This window comes from Haliotis asinina, chromosome 16 (assembly GCF_037392515.1).
Source record: "Haliotis asinina isolate JCU_RB_2024 chromosome 16, JCU_Hal_asi_v2, whole genome shotgun sequence".
Taxonomy (NCBI): domain Eukaryota; kingdom Metazoa; phylum Mollusca; class Gastropoda; order Lepetellida; family Haliotidae; genus Haliotis; species Haliotis asinina.
In genome coordinates this window covers 40,089,590-40,116,972 of record NC_090295.1, presented here as the reverse complement: position 1 = coordinate 40,116,972, position 27,383 = coordinate 40,089,590, and the positions used below count along the sequence as shown (strand labels likewise).

Genomic DNA, 27,383 nt, shown 5'->3' with positions numbered 1-27,383 from the left:
GTGAAACATACACAACCATGACTACCTCATGTAACATGATAGAATAATGTGCAATGTATTAATCGCGTACATGCACCTCTCTTATAGTCAGACGCTAATGCAGAATTGTTCCCGTGTACCCCAACACAAAGGAACAAAAGCTGGCTGATTTAACAAACCATTAACAAGCGTAGGCTGTGAAATATTGTTAAGAAGGTTGCATGTGCACTCAGGTGATACTCTCAGTGAAGTTTGGGCATTAAGATCACTTGCTCAGGCTTTAAGTGCTAGCTCGTTATTGATTCTTATTCACAACAACCATGTGCAGACAACAAAACAAAAACGCTTGAACAACCTAAGCTTAATGTACCAAACATAAAATGCTTCATAAGATTTTCGCACCTGGTGCTATAGGTCACACCACTCCGTATTCCGGCTACATAATAGTCGAACGGGTGGTTGTTAACATTAACAAAACTCGGAAATGTTTGTTAGAATTAAACTTCAGCAGCCCTTGCTTGTCTACACCCATGAATATCAGGGTTTGGATTGATTTTCACCAGTGCGTGCTTATATACACCCATGAAGATCCGGGTTAGAATTGACCTTTATCAACCCATACTTGTCTAAAACCTTGAAGATCAGGGATGGAATCTTTAGCAACATATGCTTGTCATAAGAGGCACCTTATCGACAATTTGGACTTGATTCATGCATGTAAATCATATCGCCAAAGATTAACGCTCATGATGCCAGTCACTTGATTGTCTGATCCATTATTTACAGGCAGTCGTCATGTAGCTGGAGCGTTCTGACCGCGTCGTTAAACAACAACCCCTTCGCTCACTTACAAAATGCAATCAACAGTGCCTTTAGAACCACTATACTAAGATTTCTTGAAAGCGGTCGTTCAGACGGCTTTATGTAAACGGACCCTGATGTCCCAATCGTTTCTTACAACACTTATTAATTATTAAGTAAAGATGGCCGTATCTTACAGCAATTATTGGCAACTAAACGAGTACTTCTGCCTAACACATATATGTTTCCTATAACGCTTTGAAAGCTTCGCTGATCTCTTGTGCGTTGTAAATTCGACAAAAAAACGTTTAAGCAAGATCAGTACATCACTTCAAGAGTTGTTGACAACAAAGGCTTCAACCGTTGGTCCAACAATAGGAACGTTGAATATAAAAAGATTTAATCATATGACCTCCAGGCAATAGACTGGTTCAATTAAGTCGACTCTGGTACACACACAAGCAAATGTTTTGGAACATATAGGAATTTAGAGTATTAGAGGAATCAGAATACAAAGATAGCTGTGGGCAAGTGGAACAGGGTCAAAACGCAATGACCAAATTAGGAAAGAAGAAACAGCATGCAAGCTTCAGAATGAATGTTTATTAGCCAAATTCATACTTGACTGGAATAGCACTAATATCCATCATGCTCTGTGCACCTGTCTGTACGTACAAGGTTAAATGTCAAGGTTAAGATAACACTGAAAAAGCTCTCCCGTGCGAACCAGAACACATGGTTCTATCTCCTGAAACTTGTCTCTGGAACTCAGTATAATTCCTTGATCTAGTGAGGTAAGGTTGAGCTTTTTGACCTGTTTAACAAATGGTACAGTTAATGTTTAACGTTTTAATCAAATCTCTGTCAAGATTACTTTTATCGGCAACCTCATGATGAATATCACATTGTATCGAAAAAGATACCATCAGGATTTTATAGAATCCATATATAACTGTCATGCATGTTATTCAGCGGGGATGAGTGTTAGTGTTGTCACTGACAATATTATACTTAATGCACGTGTACATATCTGCGGGGTTAACAAAGAAACAAACAAACTAGTTTTCATTGTGAAGTCGTGATATTTTTCATGACGAGTATATCAGGTGAACCTGGCTGTTCACAGTGATTCCACGTCGTGGTTTGACGGTTGTTTGTTGCGGCGAGTGTGTTGATCAATATTTTAACTAGACTCAATCTTTGAAAGCATTTTGGTGTACTGCCATTTTTCAGGTACTTGTAAAAAAACGTAATTACACGTAGGACTGTTGAGACGAGAAAAACGTTTTCACCACAAAAATATACATTATTAAAAAAAGATGTTTTCCTAAGATATATGTTTTCACTCGTATTTTTAACTTTTAATCTAGGTTTGCACATGGTAGCAATGTCTGATCTCAGAGTACAATCCCAGTCCTTCAACACCAGAGTGTTATAAGGTCACCCCTTTAGAAGTTGTAATACATTAATACAAACTTTTAAAAACGTTTCCCGAAGGTTCCAAAATCTTTAGTTTCATCACACATCTCAAATGGCCTCGAGAAAGTGATATAATAAACACAGAATAAAGACAGGTGATTTCGAATTAAGAGATAAGACTTACAATAGGAAGAATGAGTGACTGAGTTTAGTTTTACGCCGTACTCAGCAATATTCCAGCTATATGGCGGCGATCTGTAAATAATCGAGTCTTGGCTAGTCAATCCAGTGATCAACAGTATGAGCACCGATCTGCGAAATAGGGAACCGATGATATGATTGTCAGCGAGCCTGACCACCCGATCCCGCTAGTCGAATCTGACAGATTCGTCTTTTATGGCATGCGTGGGTTGCTGAAGGCCAATTCTACCACGGACCTTAACGAGTAGGGAAGGTTAAGAGGCTACTTAGTTGGAGATCCGTATCAGTGTTTCAGCCAGCTAAAGATCATCTGGAAACTAACTAATGCCTACACAAATGTTGATCTTGACAATGCGCACATCTAAGAATTATATACTGAACGGTAAAAGATATTTTAAGTTTAAAAGTTTCAGAAAATGAAATCTCATACGTGTAAGGGTTCTTCTATTTAAAGCCTTCACAAAAAACAGCGTTGCGTTTCTTTTTCTGTTTAGTATATAAAATATGTTTTAAAGAGCGTTAAAGTAATTGTCTTGCTTATCTAGAATGTATTTAAGATGTATACTTTGTAAGTAAACATACATAGAAATCTATGGGGCGGGGCGAGCTATGTTGTGATAATTCCCAATTCTTTAATGAGAAAAAATTAACACATTTGTACTAAGGTTAACTGGAAGTTGTTGGATCATGCTGTCACGCTTTCGTCTGTAACTATACAGCGCCGACAATAAAACAATACCATTTGGTTTGTCCAATCGATGACGTTACGTGTTTCTTGTCACTAAAACAGCACCACTTCACATGCATTGAACAGAACCCATAGTAATCAACAATAACATATACTGATATGTCTTGAAAAATACGCACAATCAGATATATTGCGTTCTCCGTTCACTTTATTTTTCCTCAGATTTCTTTAATCGGACCACGTCGTTTTTCAGCATGTTGATTTTCGTGAAGAGAAATGCCAGTTATAAACCATTATCATCAGTTTTCCAACTGGGACAGAGACCTTATTGGGGAATTGTCACGGAAACATGGGAGATAAAAATAACATGAACAAATATAAAAAGGATAAATCGGATTCTTTTGTTGTTGAATCGTTTACCCTTTGACACGTGTTTCACTTTCTTCCCGGGTTTTCTATAATAAAAACAAATAGGATCGATAATAACATCAGATGTTTTTTCGTGTGTTAGAGATGTCGGAGAGAGGGGTTTTTTAAGTGATCGTTAAAACTATTGGATTTAACAAAATCACAAGCAATAACAAAGGACTATGCTAACTTGATTCTACTTTTAGGTCTGCCCATTTCCCGAGGTATAGTGTTTAACAATATTTAAAGGTTATGCGCAGTGGGTTTCCCATTATTGACTCAAGCTCAGAAACTCGTCCTCGTTGAGCCAGGGTATTTTATCTGTAAACATGACACCAGCTTTAAGGTTATCCACAGCGGCTTTTCCAGGGTATGTTAGCTCTAGACATGATACCAGGTTTAGGGTTTTCCGCCAAGGCTTAGCTCCGTCTGAGACAGTTGCCGTTGAACATAGGCATTCCGTCAATGTTACGTATGACCTGCAGAAACCGTACGTACGCGATAAACCAGATCAATGTGGTGACATCACTTCCGATACGACGGGATATATCGATCATAACGAAACGGAGATTCCAAGAAGACCCAATCTCTTTAAGTACGTTGCTAGAACAATCTAAAATATTCTGAGTGAGTGAGTCTAGTTTTACGCCGCTTTTTGCAGTATTCCAGCAATATCACGGCGGGGGACACCAGAAAATGAGCTTCACAGATTGTACACTTGTGGGAAAATCGCCGGAGACCCGCGTTCGATTCCCCACATGGGTACAATGTGTGAAACCCATTTTCTGGTATCCCTCGGCGTGATATTGCTGGAATATTGCTAAAAGCGGCGTAAAACTAAACTCACTCATTCACTCCTTATGTGATATTGAAGAAATGGTTTAGACGATGCGCAAATTATTATTCAATCCAACTTTCTTTCCTCCAGGCTGAACGGTCCAGAATGCTGGCCATCTTCTTATTAGGGGCCATTATTGGGTCCTCCATGTCCTCAACCGTTCCTGTTACCATTGGCAACCATTGGAGCGGAGGTTTCCAGGGAGATTTTTGCATGCCTTTTACTGTTGACGTCACTTCATGGAAAGCACACCTAAAGTTCGATCAGCCTCTCCAATCCTTGGAGGTAAGGCCTATCAGTGAGTAAGTGAGTGAGTGAAGTTTAACGCCCTGTTGAACACCTTACTGGAACCGGAATGCCTTGTTGGACTCAGATCTTAGACTTACCCATATGAGTCGAATGATGCGAGTTAGCTAGGTGGACAAGATATGAACAAACCATCACGGTAAAGCCTGAGTTCAAAACCTGGGGCTAAGGTTTTGTAAAACAAACAAATGTCAAGGAATTGTCGTATTCACCTGGAAGTATCTTGTATTTTAGCTGTAACAGAAAGGAATATCTAGTCCCCGTGCAAAACCATTGTGAGCCCATTTTCAAATATCTCGGTCAACGTGTGGACCATGCAAAATCCTACTTGTATCCTGAAACGATACGTTGTCTCAGTGAAAGGTTACTTATTCATTGTATTGATGGCCTGGCGTGATTTACCTGCAGATCTGGCTAGCGGACATTGAGTCACAGACTCCCGATGGTCAGGAATACGTACTGGTCAACAAGCCCTTCAATGGGGACGAACACGCTGGAGAAAAGCTCTGCGTAACGTTCCTCGGACATGGCACCGGTGACATCACGCCTAGTGCTACTCTCACCATCGAAAACATGCCCGACCCCACCACGCCCATACCGACCAGCCCACCTACGACCACGCCCACCACACCATCTACCACGGTCACATTTCCTCCCGGCTACAGTGAGTACTGTGGAACCTCCTTCTGTATCAGTCTCCGAGCATATGAGAAGCTGACTTCACTGACGACTTGACAAACAGTCTTAAAGAGTTTCACCCTCAGTCCATGTGAATGATGTTTGCATCCTCCTGTCACTCACTCCATCTTTCAAAATGACTCGGCTTTCTATTTCTTTACCACATAGCAATTTCGGTTCAGCAATGCGTGAATCCCATTCTAGTGTGCGCTTCTGTGATATTGCCAGAATGGTGCCAAAAGCAGCGTAAAACTAATTCACTCACTCACTCAAGCACTCACCCTTTTGATACCCCGAAAGTGTCATATAGTAAAAGATATTTTAAAGGAATAACAGATTTGGTTAGATAATTGAACGTCATTACCTCGGACCCATGAATAGAAGGTTATCAGATGGGTTGTTACAGTGGTTATCATAAGGGGGTTTACACGGGTTGTCGGGTTGTTACAAGGGTTATCGGATGAGTTTTCAGAAGGGTTAGTGCAAAGGGTATCAGAAGGGTTGTTACAGGGTTATCAGACGGGTTGTTATAAGGTTTGTCACACAGGACGTTACAAGGTTTGTCACACAGGACGGTACAAGGTTTGTCAGACAGGATGTTACAAGGGTTATCACACATGAATCAAGAACCAATCAAACTTGTCTCCTTGTACACTAGCAATAAAAATCCAAAACTTTTCCTTTTTCCAAGTACTGGGCAAAAGAACTTCAATGTTTTTTGCATCAAACTGATTGAGCGAAAATGTAGGTTAAGACTGTGTGCACATGATGAATACTACTCTCATAGTACTACTCTCATAGTACTACTCTCATAGTACTATTCTTCTGAAACACCCCAAGTAGGCCTCCTTTCATCCATCATAGCCATGCGTTTGCCATGGGAAGGCAAAGGTGAGTGTTTTTACATGTTTAATTACAACTGCCACAACCATTTCAAATACCATGCCGAGAATTTGAAATTTGCCATGAGAACGCTCATATCATAATTCGGAATATGTCAGTTGGATTTAGCACCGCCATGAACAATTATTTCAGTTCTTGATGTTCGAATGGTGCCGAATGTAGATGTCAGATGTTAGGTAAACTCATAAGCATTGGCTCACAATCATAGAATTATCATCCGTTCCAACCTTGGATTCAGGATGTGGAACCCTTGCCATCTCATCACCATTGTCACCGTGTCACCAGGCCACTACAGAACATTTCTCGTGTTTGTGTTGCAGCTGGCACACGAACACCGCCAACAACCAAGGGTACCACGCAAACTACACAAGAAGGCTTTAACATAGGTAGGTCTTCCGTATGACTTGAAGCAACAGTATAGGAATGATCCCTAGCGTATGGTGGCATAGCTATTCGCGAAACACCTCTTGTCGTAACTATATAATCATGGCCAAGATATTTGATGGATTATTCTTCTATAATCTTTTCCACGTAACGTTTCGGGATCATTCCTTTCACCAAGTGAACTGACAGATGCTACTATGACGTCGGCCCTATGACGTCATAAATGCCGTTACCTATGACGTCATAACTGCGTCATGGCGTCACAGTTCGAGTGGCACCACATCCAGAAGGAAGAGTACAGTATAAATAACGTGCTGAAAACGTGGCCTGTTACTTACGTAATGATTGTAAATTGACTGCAAAATCACAATGATATCACAAATTAACTGATTACTAGTTACACAACTATTTCTTGATAGTAGAATGAATACATATTAGACAGCACATTTTAAAAAGTTAATCAAAAGAGGTTCATCAAATGTTATATAATGATTTGAATCCCAATCTGGACATTTCGATGTAAATCCTTTGTTTCTACATAAACAGAATAATACAATCATGGTCTTATGCAGAGTCAGACAAATCTAGTTTAATTACGCGCCACGTGACCAAGACCGATCTCATAGGCGTGTTATCTGAGCTGATTATTCTATACTGTACACATTAAGCCTCTTACACGGATCTCCCGGGCTATTTCGGCCGACATTTCTGATACTACTGTTATATATACCGACAGGCCCTTCGTGAGCCTTCGTTCACAAGATGATAACCCTTTGTCTCAGTCACTACATACACTGAACGAGTGAGTTTGGGTTTACGCCGCACTCAGCAATATTCCTGCTGTATTGCGGCGATCTGCACAGTGATCAACAACATGAGCTTCGATCTGCGCATGACGGAACCAATGACATGTGTCAACCAAGGCAGCGAGCCTGATCACCCGATCCCGTTAGTCGCCTCTTACGACAAGCATGGGTTACTGAAGGCCAATATTCTAACCCGGATCTTCACGGTTCTTTGAACTTGGAACCTGGTAGAAACCTCAAGCAGAACTTAAGGTAACCTTTTATTTCACATTTGTCAATATTATTTAAATGGAAATTTATAAATACATGTATTGACCTAATGGACTGGCACTAAATTCAAGACGCGAAAACCGTCATGTCATTGCCCATCAAGCCTTTGTCATTGTCATTACTTTAATACATCCACATAGCAGGTGCTTGAAATTACCCTAATGGATTGATAAGAGTCTCGAAGGTATACACACACTCGTTCTGCCTGATGTTTGGATGTTTTGTCTTCGAGTGCCAGTCTTCATCGAACACGTAAATAATTTATCCTCATCGCCTTTCTGTGCACCGGTGTTTATGTGGATCATCACTTGTACATTCGCGTTTCGCTGAGGTGTGATAAACACTATAACACTCGGTTAACAATGTAATGCTCCTTGTGCACTATGATGACAACTCTAACTGATCAGAGCCCTGTTTCACAAAGCTCTCATAAGGCTAAGATCTCGTAACTTTCCTCATAGCATTCCTACCGCCTATAGTGTAACACGCTATGAGATGTTATTCTTACGAGAGCTTTGTGAAACGGGGCCCAGCCTATGTAAGATGCTTTACTATAACATTTGAAACTTACGACTAGAGTGGAATTTGAACCTCAGATGACGGCAACTGTAAAGCAGTTGCTTTTATCATTTGTTTTGATCTGAGTGGTTTTCTTCGTCTTTGTCAAACAAAGGTTAATAGAACATCTATGGGGCAAAATACCAGTGTGAAGTTCAGCTGGAAATCGTACAAACAACTCGAAGACCCTTTCACGAGTAAAGCACAGATATTGAAATTACGACTGCCACGTTTTAAGGATAGTTTCTTTCAGTGAACACCCGGTGTCCTCATTGTTTCAGAATGGGCTATTCAATATGGATTTCACTTCTGTGTTGCCCATTACAAGATGAGAAATCTGTTTATGTTCTATGTGGCGGCTGTGTTACCTTTGCTGATAGTTGCTGATAGCAGCCACGTGTTGATCCTGTTATGCCTGCTTTATATAGGTTTGTAAGATAGTAGGTGAATTGAACATTGATGACACCGGCTGCTTTTGTGTGTGAGGGAGAGAGAGCAAGAGAGAGTGAGAGAATCAGAGAGAAAAAGAATGAGAGAGCGCGAGAGAGTGAGAGCTAGAGATAGCGCGAGTGAGAGAGCGAGTAAGACAGAGCAAGACTGACGGAGCGAGAGTGAGAGAGCGAAAGTGGATGAGAGAGACAGAAATAGAGAAAGAAAGTGAGAGAGAGAGAGAGAGAGTACGTACGTGGATTGACCTCTGAAAATCAATACTGAAAACCCACACGACTTAATCTAGAAATACCGTTGAAAATAATACAAACGATATGACAGTTTAGAAAAATGTATGAAATCATATATAATATATAAATCATGGTTAGAATCTCTAGGGCAACGCTGACGGTGACCGAACGTGGCATTTACTGTCACAGACCAAGCCGCGAGATCTTCCGTCGCACAGTCCACTCTGAATATACACGCATTGATGGTACCCTGGAGAGTACTGGAATTAACACGTATTCACTGTTTTATTATCATGTGGTGGGTCTGTTTATTGCATAATGGATACTGCTATCTATTAAATAAACAAACCTTGATACATACGACTGACCTCGGAAATGCAGATCTACAGTTAACAAGTTCCAGTCATCGGTCCCCCGCTCACAGTTTCTATTGCTCCCGTGATAGTATGTAGAAGTTTCCAGTGTGTGAGTATTAGTTTTAAATGAAAATCCTTCAGTTTATTTGGGACTATGCAAGAACGCGGTGTTTTATTCAGGCAGAGCATTCTTTCTAAGGCTCCATCCTAAGGCTCCATCCTTTCATTGTCATGTTCGTGTTTTGGGATTTTTAGCTGGCAGACTCACTCACTCACTCGGTACCCCTGGAGTGCCAGAAACCTATACTCACTCACTCACTCACTCACTCTTTGTTCCAGTGACTGCGCCTGCAGGGGGAGAGTCCGTCAATGCCGACTTAAAGGTAGCCAACGATTGGGGGAACAGGTTCGAAGCCGAGTTTGACTTCCCCTTGACCCAGGACGTGGAAGGGTGGGAGGCCGTCGTCAGGTTCAACGTACCCGTCACTAAGCTGGATGTAAGCTTCCCTCTTAGTTACCAACCTACATACCCGCACAAACAAACACAGATCTGGACAGTCTTACCCTCGATAATCTCCAGGGTATTCGTTACGATAAATATCCACTGTACCCTGGAAACATCACAGATACTCTGCCTACAACACCTGAACATGGTGATATCGCAATCGTAATTAGCAAAATATACTGAGAGAAGCAAATTAGGAACCGCACAAAGTACAGGTGTTCCTTAGTGTATTCTTCTGCAGGTTTCTTCGCAAGATAGCAGCGTAAAACTAAACTCATTATCTCACTATCTTCGCAGGATTTCTATTGCAGTGTGGGTAAAATCAGAAACTCAGAACAGGAATACTGAGATACGGTATTTCCGTAGTTATCTCCGACAGAACATTTTCAGATCTCCTGAAACAGAGCATATGTGGCCGAATCCATCGGCACCGTCAATGATCCTGTCAAAATTAGAACAGTGAGTGTGTTTAGTTTTACGCCGCACTCAGCAATATTCCAGCTATATGGAGGTTGTCTGTAAATAATCGAGTCTGAACCAAACAAACCAGTGATCAACAGCTCAAGCATCTATCTACGCAAATGGGAACCGATGACGTCTCTACCAAGTCAGAGAGTCTCAAAACCCGATCCCGTTAGTCGCCCCTCAGAAGCTTAGGTTGCTGAAGGCATGTGTTCTAACCCGGACCTTCACGGGTCAGAATTATAACCAACAAGCAGAATGTACGTAGTGCGTATTTACATAAAGATATTGAGCTGTAATGTTAACGATAATATCAAGTAGTAGTTTTCACGTCCCATCTCCATGCGAACTACGTATGAGACGCTTAGTCGAGGATATTATATCTGTCGAGATATTGATACATTTCATGTTTCGACCTTTGCTCCAGCTCCAACATGCTCGAGTCTTCAAGAAGTCAGCTGACGGGAAGACATGGGTGCTCATTAACATGATGGACAGTGAGTTCTACGACAAAGGAACAACCTTGAAACTCCGCTTCTTCGGGAACCACGAGGGGTCAGACAAGGTGACCGGCACTGCCACGTTCTTCAACATGGGGGTAGACAAGAACGGCGTGGCAAAGAGGAGAAACAGTGAGTCAGTAGCACACAACGTTACATCTTGTTACCCCGAATTCCATGAACTCTCGGTATATATGGATTGATTAACCCATACCAATCACTGGATGAGATAACACAGTATCTCCCGTGTGATTGGTCGGTTTAAGGTACAGAGTCATGATAAATTGTTTTGCAAGGAGATGCAGTTCCATAATTTTAAGGTGGCCTCAAGCGTCAGCTAATTCAGTTACATAAGGAAATATGCTTGTGCTAAATGTTTGAGGAGAGTGTCACTGCATACATCAGATATAGCCTCAACGCCCGTCGATAAGCATTGTGACTTTGCATTTCACGTGTTTAAAGATTTCTGAATAGCGTCCAAAACAGTATTAGAGGTAAGTTTCATGTTTTAACAGAAGAAACGGATAAAGACTGTCATATATGTTGCTACACTATGTCGACATATGTGCAATTCATACCCTACAAGCACGGGCATCACGTGAGCAACCATCTCGTCATGCTTACTAAACAAGTACAAGACATGCATGTGACCCGTTTACAAGCCGCCGTACACTGGAACACCTGTGTCAGATGTTCGTACAACGGGTTCTCAACTTCCTCACAATTATGGTCTGAACGTACAATTTTAGCGCATGATCTGAACTCTTTTATTAAGTTACACATGGCTACAATAGAATAGTGCAGTCTACTGTAGATACGTCTTGTGTACGTACATATGGCCATGAGAAAATCGATCCTTTTATTGATGGCTTTGATCAGTCACTGATCATTATCGCCACCAATTCCTTATCTTGGTGTAATTAGTGCAGAATTGTAAAGACACCGGTGTTTTTTTATATGGAAGCCGGTTAGTGTTGTAGCAAACCACCTTTGTCATAAATGCTGTTTGCTCGAGGCGAGCCGTGATGGCTGGAGACATTCAAAGACATTTCCCTTCTAATTCGTGAGGCCATCATGGTATTGTGTGCCAAGCCGTTCAATGCGACTGGGTGGCCATATTGTTGTATGCAGTTTATACGCATTAAAAGTCGAGTACGAGAAATTGTCTGAATCATACGAATTGTATGTAATTGTATGTAATTTAGGGAGGGTGTTTGCAATTAAAAGCTTCTTCTCTTGAGACATTACGAATCACTTTGGGCTGCACCACTGACGTTGAAAGGTTGCGTCAAGAGTTTGAAATCATTAGTACCCGTATGCATCTTACATACAGGGATAATAAATAGAGGATATTATAGAAGTGCCCATTTCGTACTATGTTTCCGACACGAGTGCCTAAATATTGGTATTTCCTAAACGAGAGCGGGAGATTTGTAGATATTTATGCACGAGTGTCTTAAACATGGTATGACATGGCGAAAATAATGTTCTGTTCATTAGTGTCGTCGTCAAAATTAGGATAATAAATCCAATCTACTTTCAAACCAAGTCCTCTTGACGTTATTGCAGCGGACGGCACCAAGTACAACTACGACGATGTCCTGTACAAGTCCATCCTGTTCTACGAGGCTCAGAGATCCGGGAAACTCCCAGCGTCCAACAGGATCCCCTGGAGGGGGGACTCAGCGTTAGGAGACAAGGGGGCTAAAGGGGAGGACCTCACTGGAGGATGGTATGACGGTAAGAGAGGCACTGAACGGTTATAGTCACGTGACCTATACCACAGGACCGGGTTCCAGCAGGAAACAGCAAACGTATGGTTGTGTTTACGGCCTCAAGCAAACGTTCTATATCTGACATTAACATAACCATAAGCCTGTAAGCTACTGAACATGGTGGTGGTTTTAGTCAACTTCATTCGACCCTCATTAACAACCGGCGTAATGTATGTTGTTGTAACCGTCATTTCTGTTGAGAAAAAGTTTTTGGATAAGCTATTTATCCAAACGGCTGCTCTTGCACCTTTGCACGAGAATGGTCTCCCTGTAAATAGAGCCTGTTATTGACAGCCGGCGACCACGTCAAGTTCAACTTCCCCATGGCCTACAGCACCACCATCCTCACCTGGAGTCTCATCCACTGGAGAGATGCATACGAAGCGTCCGGTCAGCTGGACAACATGTATGACTGTATCAAGTGGCCTCTGGACTACCTCCTTAAGTGTCACACTGGGAAGGAAGAGCTGTATGTGCAGGTGGGAGGGAGCGTGTGCTTATGTTTTAAGGAGGTGGTAGCATAGGTCAGTATCTTTAGGCCTGGATAAAAGTTAGTGTGCACTGTGATGGAATATTCTTTGAGTGTTTCATCGACGATGACCCAGACCCCGAAGTGTCTAAAGTCCAAGGTTTTCGTTTTTACTGTGGAAACACTGCCGAAATCCCACAACCGTTCTTATGCAATGACGTATAATTGGTTTTAATGTATTAATGACGGAAAGCGAACAATTATGATGAACATAGTAACCCTGATACATCCAACTGAAAGATTTGTCGATATTATCACTGTACGCTTGCAAGCAATGGACTACATAGTTCAGCCCGACGCGTACACATGTAGTTTAGTCGTTCGACAGTCATTAAACTAGTAATACCATGCAGCCCGGAGGACAAACCTATGACAAAATTGAATATGTTAAAGAAGGTGTAATTCACGTGGGAAATATGGATCTGGGGTAGGCATTCCCTCAGTTACTGATGCGATATTAAACAAACTATTCTTCTCAAATGCTGCAATCTGCAGGTCGGCAATGGCAACACAGACCACAACTTCTGGGGAAGGCCTGAAGATATGACCATGGCCAGACCTTCCTACAAGATCGACGCCAGCAATCCCGGAAGTGACGTAGCTGGGGAAACCGCTGCCGCAATGGCTGCTGGATCAATCGCCTTCAAGACAAAAGGTCAGTTTCTAGGACGGCCATCATAATGACACCATGTGGCATTCAAGCTGATAAATCCAAAAGGACCCTACGTAGATCATGGCACTTTGCGACTCAGCCCTTCTACAGAGACAGCGTCTCGTGCCTTTTCGAATGATCACATGGTTTGTCCGCTGATAATAAGGAACCAATACTCCTCCCGTCCTTCCAGGAATTAAAAATGTCCGAAATAACCATGACCCAAATTAGCCAGCAAATACGACTGCTGTGACAGCCAAGTATGGTTGTACACGTGGTCTGGTCTAGCCATATTTGTTGGTTGCGGGATTTGGAATAAGTTACTGACACTTGAATATACGCTTGTCTCTGGAAATCTGGGCATAGACTTTCGAAACTCTCTTAACGTCAAGATAGCGTCGTATATTAACATTAATGTACGGCCATAATAGCAATGACAGAGCTTCCAAAATCTAGTCCCTGTAAAAGGAAGTAAGCTGGTTTGCGACTCGCTTTCAAAGAGAGCCGAGAAACAGCTTGGTACCGGAAGTAGCGCTCGCGAGACTTACAGGTCAGCGAGACTTACAGGTCAGCGAGACTTACAGGTCAGCGAGACTTACAGCCTCTATGTCACTACATCCTTCCACATCATAGACAGCATCAAACACCAAAATAATCAATAGAGGGTATGGTCTGAAAGTCTGGAATCATCCCACTCTTTCCACAGACCCCGCCTACTCACAGAAGCTACTCAGTCACGCCACAGATCTGTACAACTTTGCCATGAAACACAAGGGGAAGTACAGTTCCAGTGTGGGAGCTGCCTCTGGCTTCTACCCGTGAGTATACCCTGAATACAAGGTGGGATAAGGAGGATGGTGACTAATGTCCTGAAACAACAAAACACTTCAGTGTCAAACCTCGCTATTTGTGAGTGGAGCCGATCGAAGATCTGCTTTTGATTCCGCACCTTACAATGGGATACCGTATGTGCTAGGTTTCTGGAATATACCAGAATCCACCTCCGGTACTCAGAATATTTTAGGGGTTGGTGGGTTAAAACGTCCTCTCGTCACACCAAAGACCCGGGTTCGATTCTCCACATGGGTACAATGTGTGAAGCCCATTTTCTGGTGTCGCTCGCCATGATATTGCTGGAATATTACTAAAAGCGACATAAAACTGAACTCACTCACCATTTCTGGACTAAGCAGTAGAGTAGGATCTGAATTTAACCTAACATATGTTTTATGCTTTCTTAGTAAAGCACACATAGTATTTTTTAGTTGAGTCCCTCTCGGGATTCGAACCCACACCATCACAGTAGGATCTGAATTGTATCATAAAGCCACATATTTCTGAGATGCTTGCTGCAAAACAAAGGCATAAAGTTGCATTAAAATATAGCTTGTAAATCATGTTTTACAAGGATAGGCAATTGAAGTGATTATGACATATTTAAGCCCAAATCCATCTTTACACGAAAAGAATATGTAAACTATTATTTACAAATATATATTGGAAGTGCTCATTATTTAAGAGGGCAAGTGATGTTGTGACTGTGTCAGATCCACCAACCCCACGGACGAGCATGCCTGGGCTGGTCTGTGGATGTACATGGCCACCAACAATAGCAAGTACCTCACAGACGCCAAGGAGTTCTACCAGAATGGGTCATGCTGGGGGATGTCTTGGGATGACAAGCAGGCAGCCAATCAGGTGAAGCTTCCAGAATCTGATATGGTCTTCAGATTCCATATCTTCTAATGAAGCTGAGATAAGCTAGCACAGAGATCGACATTCTCCTACCCATTAGATGCCCACACATCAACAGCATTTAGAGTAAAGTAGAGAGGTCAAATGTAAAATATGTTATGTTCAGAATTACAGAATCTCATAAATATACTGCGATTCTACTACTCCTTTGGGATTGGGTCCCAACCGGGATCTGAACCCATACTGTCAGAAGTCACAGTGGCTTTCACCAAAATGGATGTCTGGAGACAGCATGAGAATGTATGATACTAAGTAATATAGGACATTGCGTTGGACATGTTGGTAGCTGATGCATAAGATATTTCTGTGTCTAAGTGGGGTGATGAGAAAGTTCTGTACAATGTAAAACGTTTACGGCAAGGTTTGCAGTCATTCTAATCTTCAAATTCAGAAAGTTATCAAGAAACAGATTCCAGAGTAGGTGTAGACTAATTAGCAAATGAAAATAATAAGAGAACTCTAAAACATGTGTTTGGACACCGGTTTAACCTTCCATATCCGCCATTTACAGATTTTTCATTAAATGCAAGCGTGCCAGTGAGCAAGCACAGGCTATATCATGTTGGGTAAATGCCTGTTTTAAGATACACTTCCCGTGTGATTTCAGTTCTTGTTCTACAAGTTTCTGGGAGACGACAAATACAAGCAGGACATTGAGGACACCTTCCAGCACTACTGGTTCCCTGGACAGGTCATCAAGTACACACCCAAGGGCTTGGCATGGCGCCTACAGTGGGGATCACTCAGATACGTCTGTAAGTCTGTAGATTAGCTGGAGGTATTTCCCACTTGCTTGTTAAAACTCCTTGGTGAGACTTTAGTCCACTAAACAATCGCCATGTCGTGTCTTACTTTTACTTCAGGTGTACCTTTCTTCAGTTTCTGTTTTGTACAGGCTAATCCCTGAACATTATTTTTAGCAGGGCTAGTTACAACTTTCTGTAGGGCGGCTGTGTGAGCTCAAAACGTTCCCAGTTATCGAGCCCACTATAACGATTCCAAGTGTCAAAAGTCCTTAGACAATAAGGCCTTGGGAACAATGTCCTATTATACCCCAAACCTGTGGGGCCTTTGCTTGTCGTAAGATCCAAGTGAATCAATCGGTCTTTCAGGTTTAGTCACCTGGTTCATGCATATCACCTGTCAAGCTGGTGTCGTTTGATGCCGATGATGTCAAACATTGGACCGCATGACCCATGTGTGATTGTGTACACACGTGTTATGTACAAGGGTGATTGCTGTGTGACGTTAGGAAAATAGAGACCTCTGATGAATTAATGATGAAACGTATGATCAAAGTCTTATCAGTGTCTGTTGTACGTGCTTCTGGTGAGCTACCACCTTCAGGCATTCTGAACCTCTTCAAGATGTATTGATCATTGAATGTCGAGTCAGTGATAAGCATCAGTATAAGAAAACAGTTACTATATGGCATTTGATTATTATCATTCAGCTCAGTTTAAAATCCACACACAACCGTTCGCTCTTCACGTTAACGTGCTAGGTTCGAATCCCGACATGGGTGCTATTCGTGAAATATCCCTCCGTTCTAGTGATGTAATATAAATGCTATAAAACAATGTTTACTCTATATAAACAATATAAACATATAAACAATATTAATTATGAAATTGTGATACAACACCATGCTTCGAACACTATTTCAATTGTATCGCTTCAACCTGATGTGGACGTTCCGTCTCACGTCATGCAAACTGTAACAATTCTGTCGTACTGAAAAGTCATCGATCATAATCAGGATCGAACAGTGATTACAGCTTGCGAAGAACAAATCCTGTCACAACTAAGGGACGCGACTCTTGATTGTGAAGTGGTATACTGTAGTTCAATATGTCACCTGTTCCCATTCCTTAATACTCTTCAGTAGAAACATGAAGATATTTACTGATCCATGTTTATTTTCATTCTGTACCAAAACCAGTGTATGCAAATATTTCTTCAAAAGACAAAACGATTTCCACCCCATTGTTCGTGGTGCTTGTGAATATAAACAAGTGCCCACATAGGGAAATAGGTACATTCTGTCTTCTGTGTGTGGCTTCTCGGGGCGAGTCAGAAGCACAGCCGGTATGTTTGAAGTTGCATGATACAGAACAGGTTAAGATGGCATGTTGGCAAACACTACAGAACGCCTTGGGATTTTTTGTTGTTCCATTATTTACGTACAGATATTTCTATCGGTAGGTAAATAGACTTGATTATATAACTACGTCTGGGTTGATACAGTCAATTTACCTCTCACAGTTAAAGGAATACGCAGTGCAAACTCTCCATCTCAAGGAGAACAAGGTGGTTAACTTGAACATTTCCGTAAATATTGTAACTGTGAAATGTGTCATTTCTTGGATTTAATTTAAGATTGTCAACACATGAAATGTACACACGAAGTGGTTAGATGCATCTCAGCTCAAGTATCAGCGCACTATATAAACAATATGCTAATGCCCATACTTGTATGTTAACCCCACCCATGGATGTGAGTCCAAACAGTCGGGATCATGAAGGCACAGAAAACATGTACACACAGCCTGTCTAAGTGGTCGGCAATGACAAAACAAGAACATTGTTTCCTTTGCTCAACGCCGCGATGTTCGGGCTCTGTGCTTAGCTGATTTTGAGTCAGACAATGTAATGATCAACGTCATGACCATCGACTTGGAAAACACCCCGTCCTTATCAGTCAGTTGCGCCCAAGCACAAGACGACCACCTTGACTGTAGGCTACTCGGCAATGTGGTGTAGATGTACACAACATATCTAAGGCACAGTTCGCAATGCATCTGGCTTCCGGTCCAAATGAATGACGAATGTAGACTAACTACTGAGGCGCAACGTTACGAACGTTTTGCGATCAGTGATGATCTGGGTGCTAGAGTTCGTCTTCAGCATCCCAATTCTGCCTTAAGATGCGACTTAGGGGATGTTGTGGTCAGCTAGCTTGGGTGATACATGTCATCGTACTACATCACAGGAATCAAGATCAACATTTGTGTGGGCATTAGTTAACTTCCAGATGATCTTTAGCTGGCTGAAACATCGATACGGTTCTCCAACTAGGTAGTCTCTTAACCTTCCCCGCTCGTGAAGGTCCGGGGTAGAACCGGCCTTCAGCAACCCACGCTTGCCATAAAAGACGACTCTGTAAGGGGCGACTGACGGGATCAGGTGGTCAGGCTCGCTGACGTGGTTGACACAATCAAATCATCGGTTCGATGCTCGTGTTGTTGATTGTCTGGTCAAGACTCGGTTATTTACAGATCACCAACATAGCTGGAATATTGCTGAGTGTGACGTTAAACATCAAACATGTTGAATAGGACCCTGAAGAATTATGTGGCGATCTACACACAGCACTGTCGTGGTACAGAAGACAGTGGAAACATGGCAGGCCAACCTGAAACAGCAACGAGTAGCACAAGAGCATAACAAATTTAGTATGTGATATTTCGGTTGAACGGTTGTTATCTAAGACATTATTTGATTTAAATTTAAAATGTTTTAATTAAAGAGATAAATTAATTATGTCACCGTAACTTTGTACATAATTCATGGTAACATCTTTCCAGCCAACATGGCCCTAGTCGCCTTAATGGCGGCCGACGAGGGTCTCCATTCCGATGAGTACCGAAAGTGGGCTGTGTCTCAGATTCATTACGCTCTCGGCGACACCGGCTTCAGCTACCTCATCGGATTTGGAGACACTGACTTTCCACACAGTCCTCATCACAGATCTAGGTAGGTGGTTGCTACCCCTCGGGGTAACGGTGCATTCTGATTGTTCAGATCTTTCTTTCTTGTATGGCAGAATATGGCTCAAAGAACACGATTATTATATAAACTATTGATGTAATGGGTACTAATATACTAAAAAGCGAAAACAACAGACACACCGATAGAGGTTTCTGGAAGCACACACTTTAATTCATTCAGGAATTCACGGAGGACTGAGTTCAAACTTGACCTCTTAGCACATCTCCGTTTAACACATTTGGAGTTCACACAAACAAAATCACCTAAAATGGAACCATTAAAATACCATCAGACGGTAGTCTGTCCTAATATGAACATTAAGATGAACAGCTATATTCCGTGCAGTCTGACCAATTTCAGTCCTCTCAAGGTGTGGTTCGTCTCTTAAGTCGCGACATGGAGACTGTGTGAAAACAAAAATAATTTCCGGGGAAGTTTTCAACACGATTTCATTGGGTTGTCACGATATGCAATTGCATCAACTGTCTGATATGTTGTCCTTACTGTTAGAAAGTTTGTAGAACATTTAGCTGCATATATTTCAAACAAAAATGAAGATTTTACAATTTTTCAAGAAATAGTGTTACTAATAGCTTGACCCTTCATTAACGACGCCAAGTATACGTTGTTATAAGACTCTCCTTCTCCACACAGCTCCTGTCCGTGGGCACCCGCTCCCTGTGGTCCGTTCGTGATGTCCAGCCATAAACCAAATGTCCACACCCTGTACGGAGCTCTGGTAGGAGGGCCCGATAGCGGTGACGGCTACAAGGACGACCGATCCAACTACGTCAACAACGAGGTCGCCTGTGACTACAACGCCGGTTTCCAAGCTTCTGTGGCAGGTGCGTGACACAAATACTCGAGGGAAGATTAAGACAAACATGTACTGTATGTCACGAGTCTTCAGCAAATCGTAAATTTTGCGAATTGACATATTTTCAAAAATGAAGAGTAGGTGTTGATTAAATTTGCAAAGTATTTGTTCGCTTTTGGAAATGGTGTGGGATTTACGGTTAAAGTCAACGTCCGTACTAGTCAGCTTTGCTTGTAGCCACAATGAATGATGTTGAATGAAAAGGCAAATATAACAAGAAACTGTGTGCTTGTGGATGTTTATGGAGAGTTATTCATTTTTGTTAGTTTCTTTAGGTCTATTTTTCGTTTGTCTCTTCTTTTGTTCTTGTTTGTTGTTTTTGTTCTTTTTTGGTATGTGTTTAGATTTTGGGGGTTGAGGTCGTATGTTCGTTCACTTTTTCTATTGTATTTGCTTTATTTGTCTTGGGAGGTATTTTGGTGACCCTTTTTCTTGCATTTTTGTTCTAAGCGGCAAGGGGATGGTGTTGAAGAACTGCACTAATCCCTTCTGTCATATATGTACACATTATGTATACACAATCACTGCATACTAGATATAATCCTGTTTAAACATACACATGTAATATCTCATGAAACAGTTACATTATTTGGGTAGAATGAGTAAATGAAAGTGTGGGCATATAAAAAAAAACAGAAATATTTAATGACTGAAATGAGTATGAAATGTTTGTGACCAAAGATTTGTTATTTCAGGTCTCAAGTCTCTTATCGTTAGAAAACTTCATCCAGAACAGACGACCGGGGGCTCGGCTTAGATGTAAGATTGAAATAAACGTGAAACTGTAATATTCTTTTGCATGTATTTTTAGTCACGAATTTATGTATTTATTATTAGTAGTATTTTATATCAATTCATATTGATATAGTGTACAATGTTGATAAGTTTGTCTGACGTGAATCAGGCAAACTCAGCAGCAGTGTACACGCTTAGGGACCTCAGGGCTGTGTCATCACACAAGTGCTTTTCATTCTATACTCTGATGTTTCTTCGTACCACAATCCTCATTGTCCGACAGTCGAATATACTGATGCTTTGCCTGATCTCATTAGAGGGACGGAAGCTCATTACAGATACGACGTAATGGATCTTGTACATTGGTGTGTTCAAGGGATATCAGGTGAACAATAACATCAAAAGATTGAGAATAGGATCAATCCTTATTGAATGTTCTAAAACACAACAGGCAACAAACTTAATGTTCATTGCTGAACTTGGTGGAGTCCCTGTAAATGTTTCTTCACATAGATCACTTAGACTCTTTGAATATATGTCAGAACTTGATACTTGTTTATAAAGTGAAAGACCGGAGAGTTACCTTTGTGAAAAGGTTTACCAAGCGTCAAGGTACTGAAACCATAAAAAAAACCAATACGTATCTTTTCTCATTTTCATCCCCAACAGCACCCGGATCAGTCAAAGCAGGTTAATGTAAAATTCATGTTGAAATGTATATTCCAAACCCACTGAGGTGTCTTAAATGTCAAAAAGTCGGCCATGGCTTAAATTCCCGCAGAAACAATATCCCATCTGCACACAGTATTGAAAAAGACTCAAGCCACGGGTGAATGCAAAAGTGATTTCGGAAAGTGTTAGAACTGTCCTGGATCTACTTGTCCATCCAGTGAATCGTGTCCACTCTGGAAAAAGAAAATTAAATTAAATCAACAAATTAAAATGCATAAGAAACATATGTTACATGGAACGGATGTCAAGTAATGAACAGAGAAATATGCATCTGTGACCAAAGCACACACAATGTCAACTTTCACTGTATCAATTCAATCTCAGAGAGATTTAACATGGGTAAATTCTAGAAACTTAAAGCCAGTCGCACCATATGTTTCTGCTAGGCAGACTGCTGTTCAGCTTCAAGCCACTGAACTAAACCACATTCCGTGACAACTAAAACACCTTCCGTGACAACTAAAACACCTTCCGTAACAACTAAAACACCTTCCGTGGCAACTAAAACACATTCCGTGACAACTAAACCACATTCCGTGACAACTAAACCACATTCCGTGACAACTAAGAAGTAAACCATCTTCTATGACAACTAAAACACCTCCCATTGTTACGAGTGTGTTATTTCTGTATATTCTTTGAGTAATTAAGTAATAATTATTATTGGGTCACAACGTTTAGTGTTTTGAATAATAATTATGATGGGTCACATTTCGTACAATAGATGGTCAACAGTTTTAGAATTCTGGTTTTCCGGAAATTATCTGCTCTTGGTTTTCTATTTGCTACTTCCTGGAGATTGCTAGAGATTTCTGTAGTGTTGGCGATGGTCGTATGTGCCCAAACTTTCGGGAAATGAGTGAATATGTATGTATGTATGTATGTATGTATGTATGTATGTATGTATGTATGTATGTATGTATGTATGTATGTATGTATGTATGTATGTATGTATGTATGTATGTATGTATGTATGTATGTATGTATGTATGTATGTATGTATGTATGTATGTATGTATGTATGTATGTATGTATGTACGTATGTATGTGTGTATGTATGCCGTGTTCGGACGGACATTCACACACATTCATATTCTTTGGAGTATACATCATCGCCAACGAATCAACGCCTGAATATTCATAGCCGCCGTCAGACCGCTCGTGATGTTACATTCTGCATAACTGTTTCTCTCTCGCACTAAGACTTTGGTGAGTTTGCTGTATTATATTTTGTGACCCACTGCCTTACATTTTGTCTCACTTGTATTGTGACTTGAGTTGTGACCTTGTATAACTTGCTCTCTTTGCTAATAGTAATATATGAATGTTTTAAACCTGTCTTTGTTTTGTTTTGCTGGTTCACAGGCGGTTTCTCACATCGTTTGTCACGCGTCAACCGTAACACGCGATAACTAAAACACCTTCCCTCACAGTCAAGCGTAAACAATGAGCCATCACCAAAAGCACCTTCTGGAAAAGGACAGACTGTTAAAACACTGTCTTTAACAAATTCAACTTTCTCGCGTTTCGTCTAAAGGAACAGATGATGCAATGAAAGTGTATAACAAATTTGGATCAATTGAAGAGATGGATGCTAAAGCTAGACGGAAAGCAGGAAATCATACTTGCGTAATCAAAGTCCACACTTTAAATAAATTTAAGATATGAAATGCTAAAGCTCGACGCACCTTCAAACAATCAAAACGCCAACCTTGGCAGATGTATGTGTGTAAACTCAATTCTAGAACACCAGTTGTCTCAAAGTTTGAAATACAATTAATGCAAAAAAATCAAGGAAAAGGTTCCGGATCTCGTGTTCACCAGGCAGAGGAGAGTAACACATTACTAACAGATACAGCAGATATCGCAAACAAACTTAATTGGGGAAACGTTAGCCAAACATTCATCCTCATCACCTTATACACCAAAATTACAGAAATTTAAAGATCAGGGAGAAAAAATCCTTTTTAATTCTGATAACGGTGAGGACTATAATGAACTCTTCACTTTATCTGAATTGTTCACTGTTTTAGGGCTAACACGCGATAAAGGTACAGAGCTGGAAGTACGAAAGTTCACAAGATTTTCGTGAAATGGGTTTGAGAGGCAGTTTATCTGAATTTATATCTCAGCTTTAAATAGATAGGTACTTCCAGGTACGAGTAGGTTCCACCATGTACGATCTGTATGATCAAAACTAAGGTGTACCACAAGGTAGCATATTATCCGTTACGTTATTCAATATAAAACTACATAGCTTATCTAAAGTTTTAAATAAATCTATTGATGGATAATTATCTGTATATGATTTTTATCATATCGAGGTGAAAATATGCACGCGATTGAGAGACAAATACAGATGAGTTTAAATAAGATTAATGATTGGTCAGAACGAAATTGTTTTAAATTTTCGAAAACTAAATCAGATTGCATTCATTTCTGTTGGAAATATAAACCGCACAGACCCAGAATGCCTTCTAGCAGGCACTCCAAATGAACTTGTGAAGGAAGCTAAATGTCTGGGATTGATGTTTCATCAACATCTTACTTGCTTGCCACATATTTAAATCTCAGAGGGGTAAATGTCTGAAGGCATTTACTCTATTAAAGGTTTAAAACTCCAAGTGGGTAGGGGACCAGAGGACACTCCTTGACTTATACAGATCACTCGTCCATTCTAAACTCGCTTGTGGTTCCATCATTTATGTTGGAACCTGAAAAAATAATCTTACATTATTAGATTCTGTTCATCACCAAGGTCTCAGACTTCGTGATAGATCTTTCCGAACTTCACCTATTGAAAGTGTTTATGCCGAGGCCGATGAGCATCGCTAAGACAACGCCGTATAGAATAAACTTAACATTATATCACAAAACAATATTCAAATGACAGTAACCCTGCATACAGCTGTGTTTTTAATCCTCTTAATGAGGATCTGTACAACAAAATGTCTATTCTTGTTCGGCTTGTTGGGATAAGAATTAAAACATTCGTTTCTGCTGCTGGAATTGAGCTGGAAAGTATGCTGAACAGTTAAAGAACGCAACTTTCGAAACCATGAAATCTCATAAAAGTAAACGTTCAAGTTTATGGAACAGAGACTGGTGTTTGAGTGGAACCACTTGCCTCAGGCTCTCTGACAAGCTCAAGGGGGCCATACGCGCTACTAAAGCGATTTCACCTTTCGATTCCAGGGGTATCTCCAATTGACGGACTGTGATCAGTTTGAACATATTGCAATTAAATATCAACATCAATTTTCAGCTGTTAAATTGATCGTGTTTTCTATAGAATAAACAATTAGACATCATTTCTGTTGTCTTCTGTTTAAAAATAGCCAGACTTGAGTTTCTTGGGCTGTTGAGAATATATCTCCTTCCCGTCTGCTTTCTTCTTCTCCTTGGCTGTTGGTGAGGCCACCAAATGACCTAACAATGACAACATTTAAAATATCAGAAATTAATGGCATACAATTATATAAACAAAAGTTTAATCTGTTGAAAAGTAAATATTGTGGATAGAAATAAATTTACAGATGGGTCCAAGGATGGTCGCCCAGTGGTTTGTGCCACTGTTTGTTTTGGGGATCTAGAATAATATTTTCTCGATTACCTGACAGCGCTGTTTTCACGACAGAAGCTAATGCCATGCTCAAAGCTCACAAATATATTGATAAGCAACCTAAATATAACATTATGTAATATTTTCAGATTCTCTTTCTTGCCTTCGGGGTATTAAAACTCTGTCTTCCAACATCCACATGTAATTTAAGTCGATGAATTATACGATGATCTTGTACTGGCCGATGCGACATCTTCTTTAGTTGTTTAGCCAAATGTGCGAGTGAATCTCTGGTAACATAATAACACATTTGTGACACTACTTCTTATTCTATACTTTGATTACAAAGCCGTGATTAGACCATATATCTTAGATCTAAAGACCATATATCCGAGATCTAACGACCATATATCCGAGATCTAACGATCATATATCCTAGATCTACCGACCATATATCCGAGATCTAACGCAGGAGAAGTGGAGCACTCAAGTGGGTATAAACAAGTTACATAAAATTAAACCAACTATTAGTTACACATAATTGGATTGTCAGTCCAGGTTTGAGGAGGCCCTCATGCGACTGTGTCGCATTGGCCATACGAGATATACGCATGAATATTTATTGAAAGGTGAGGATCCTCCGTTTTGCATCTTTGTGATGAAAGAATCACGTCAAGCATGTCCTACTTGATTGTATAGATTTTTACAATTTCAATACATATTGTTTATTCAGAATTAAAGGCCTCGTGGCCCAGAGTACAATAGATTTTACGAAAATAGCAATGTGTGGAGAACAGACATCAAAGCTAATTAGCTGATAATTACATGGAGATCGATAGTGACAATAACGAAGGCATTTTTTTTAAATATACATAATCCTTTCATAAACGTAAAACGTGTTTTCATTTAGAAGAGCGTGACATTTTTCTTTTGATGGGAAAATGTGAAATATTTATTTGGTATAAATTCTTGTCCAATTCATCTATAAAATGGACGTATTAACACTAAATGATATTCATCTTCTATGAGATTCAACATTTACATTTACATTTCTGACATACAAGCTGCTCAAATGGTAAGGATATCTTTAATATTAATTATCATTTAATCATTGGCTTTTTAAAGAAATAGAAAACTTGATAAATGTTGATAAACGGTCTATAATGACCTATATATTTTAAAATTAGGAGTTAAATTGAGCAGCTGAGATTGTGAATGGCTGTATCTTCACAGGGGGTATTTTTCAAATTATTGTCCTTTTGTGGGGGTGGGTGGGTGGGGGGACGCAATTCCCGTGTTCTTAACCTCGCTGAGAGTATCTTTTCTGATCCCAGACACATTTTAGTTTAATTTGTACCTTGAAGCCTCCGATACGAAATGCCGCGTTGAAAAAAATGTTCAAAACTATTTCATTCCAGCAAGTATTCACCTTTAAAATGACTGTTGCCTTTCTATGTTCAGTTGATTTATGTTTCCTTGACCTTTGTCAATATTCAATAGCAATATTCAATTATGAGATCACTTTCAAATATAAAAATAATGCACCAGCAGCTAACAAAGTATTGTCATTGTCGTTATTGTCAAGGGAACCAATCAAACGCTAAAACCACGATACGAATCGAAAGAATGCATATGAATGTAGTAATCCACTACAAAATCCTGCTCCTTTTTTACAAGAGCTTAAACGGTATAGCGTCAAAATACCTCTCAGATCTGATACCATATCACCCAACTAGATCACTCCGCTCAAGAAACGAGTCTCTCTTTGAAATACCACAAACTAGAACTAAGTCATATGGTGACCTTTCTCTACAGCAGGACCCTTCCTCTGGAACGATTTACCATCCATCCTTCGTTAGATGAACTATCAAATTATATAAGTGGCCTCAAGACGCACCTATTCACCTCTGCGCATGGATAAAGTGGACTCAGATAGCGCTTTTGAGCAATTGCATTGATAAAAAGCGCTTTATATTTTTTGTATGCATGTAAGAGCAAGTATTGATCACGTATGAATAAGTTTTAATTGCTACTACAGAGGAAATGGAATGACAAAGAGTGTTACCTCAGTAAACACATTTTGCCAGAAGCGCTTCAGAAGTCCCGATTATGAAAGACCCTTATATGACCTAGCGACCTATAAACGAGTTCCTGTAAATGAAACTCGGTCATTAGATTCCTATCGTTTTTCCTTAATCAAATACAGGTGGGAAATCCTAAAATATTTGTGAGGTCGATCCAAACATTTTTAAT

The 27,383-nt window shown here is 40.4% G+C and overlaps 1 protein-coding gene across 1 annotated transcript; it reads left to right on the top strand.

Moving 5' to 3' along the window:
- The first annotated feature begins 1,331 nt into the window (after window positions 1-1,331).
- LOC137268910 (uncharacterized) lies at window positions 1,332-20,912 on the top strand. The gene is made up of 15 exons (XM_067803518.1): window positions 1,332-1,574; window positions 4,425-4,619; window positions 5,049-5,304; window positions 6,542-6,607; window positions 9,615-9,772; window positions 10,670-10,874; window positions 12,312-12,482; window positions 12,812-12,996; window positions 13,542-13,701; window positions 14,405-14,516; window positions 15,246-15,396; window positions 16,061-16,208; window positions 19,041-19,209; window positions 19,879-20,069; window positions 20,797-20,912. Exons 2-15 carry the CDS (start codon window positions 4,440-4,442, stop codon window positions 20,856-20,858), a joined length of 2,214 nt encoding a protein of 737 aa, XP_067659619.1. The 5' UTR covers window positions 1,332-1,574; window positions 4,425-4,439; the 3' UTR covers window positions 20,859-20,912.
- Window positions 20,913-27,383: the final 6,471 nt, after the last annotated feature.

Excerpts from the sequence above, each read along its gene's own strand:
- LOC137268910 (XM_067803518.1), top strand. The coding sequence starts at position 4,440 with ATGCTGGCCATCTTCTTATTAGGGGCCATTATTGGGTCCTCCATGTCC. Across the intron at positions 6,608-9,614 it reads ACAAGAAGGCTTTAACATAG|TGACTGCGCCTGCAGGGGGA; the intron begins GTAGGTCTTCCG and ends TCTTTGTTCCAG. Across the intron at positions 10,875-12,311 it reads CGTGGCAAAGAGGAGAAACA|CGGACGGCACCAAGTACAAC; the intron begins GTGAGTCAGTAG and ends ACGTTATTGCAG.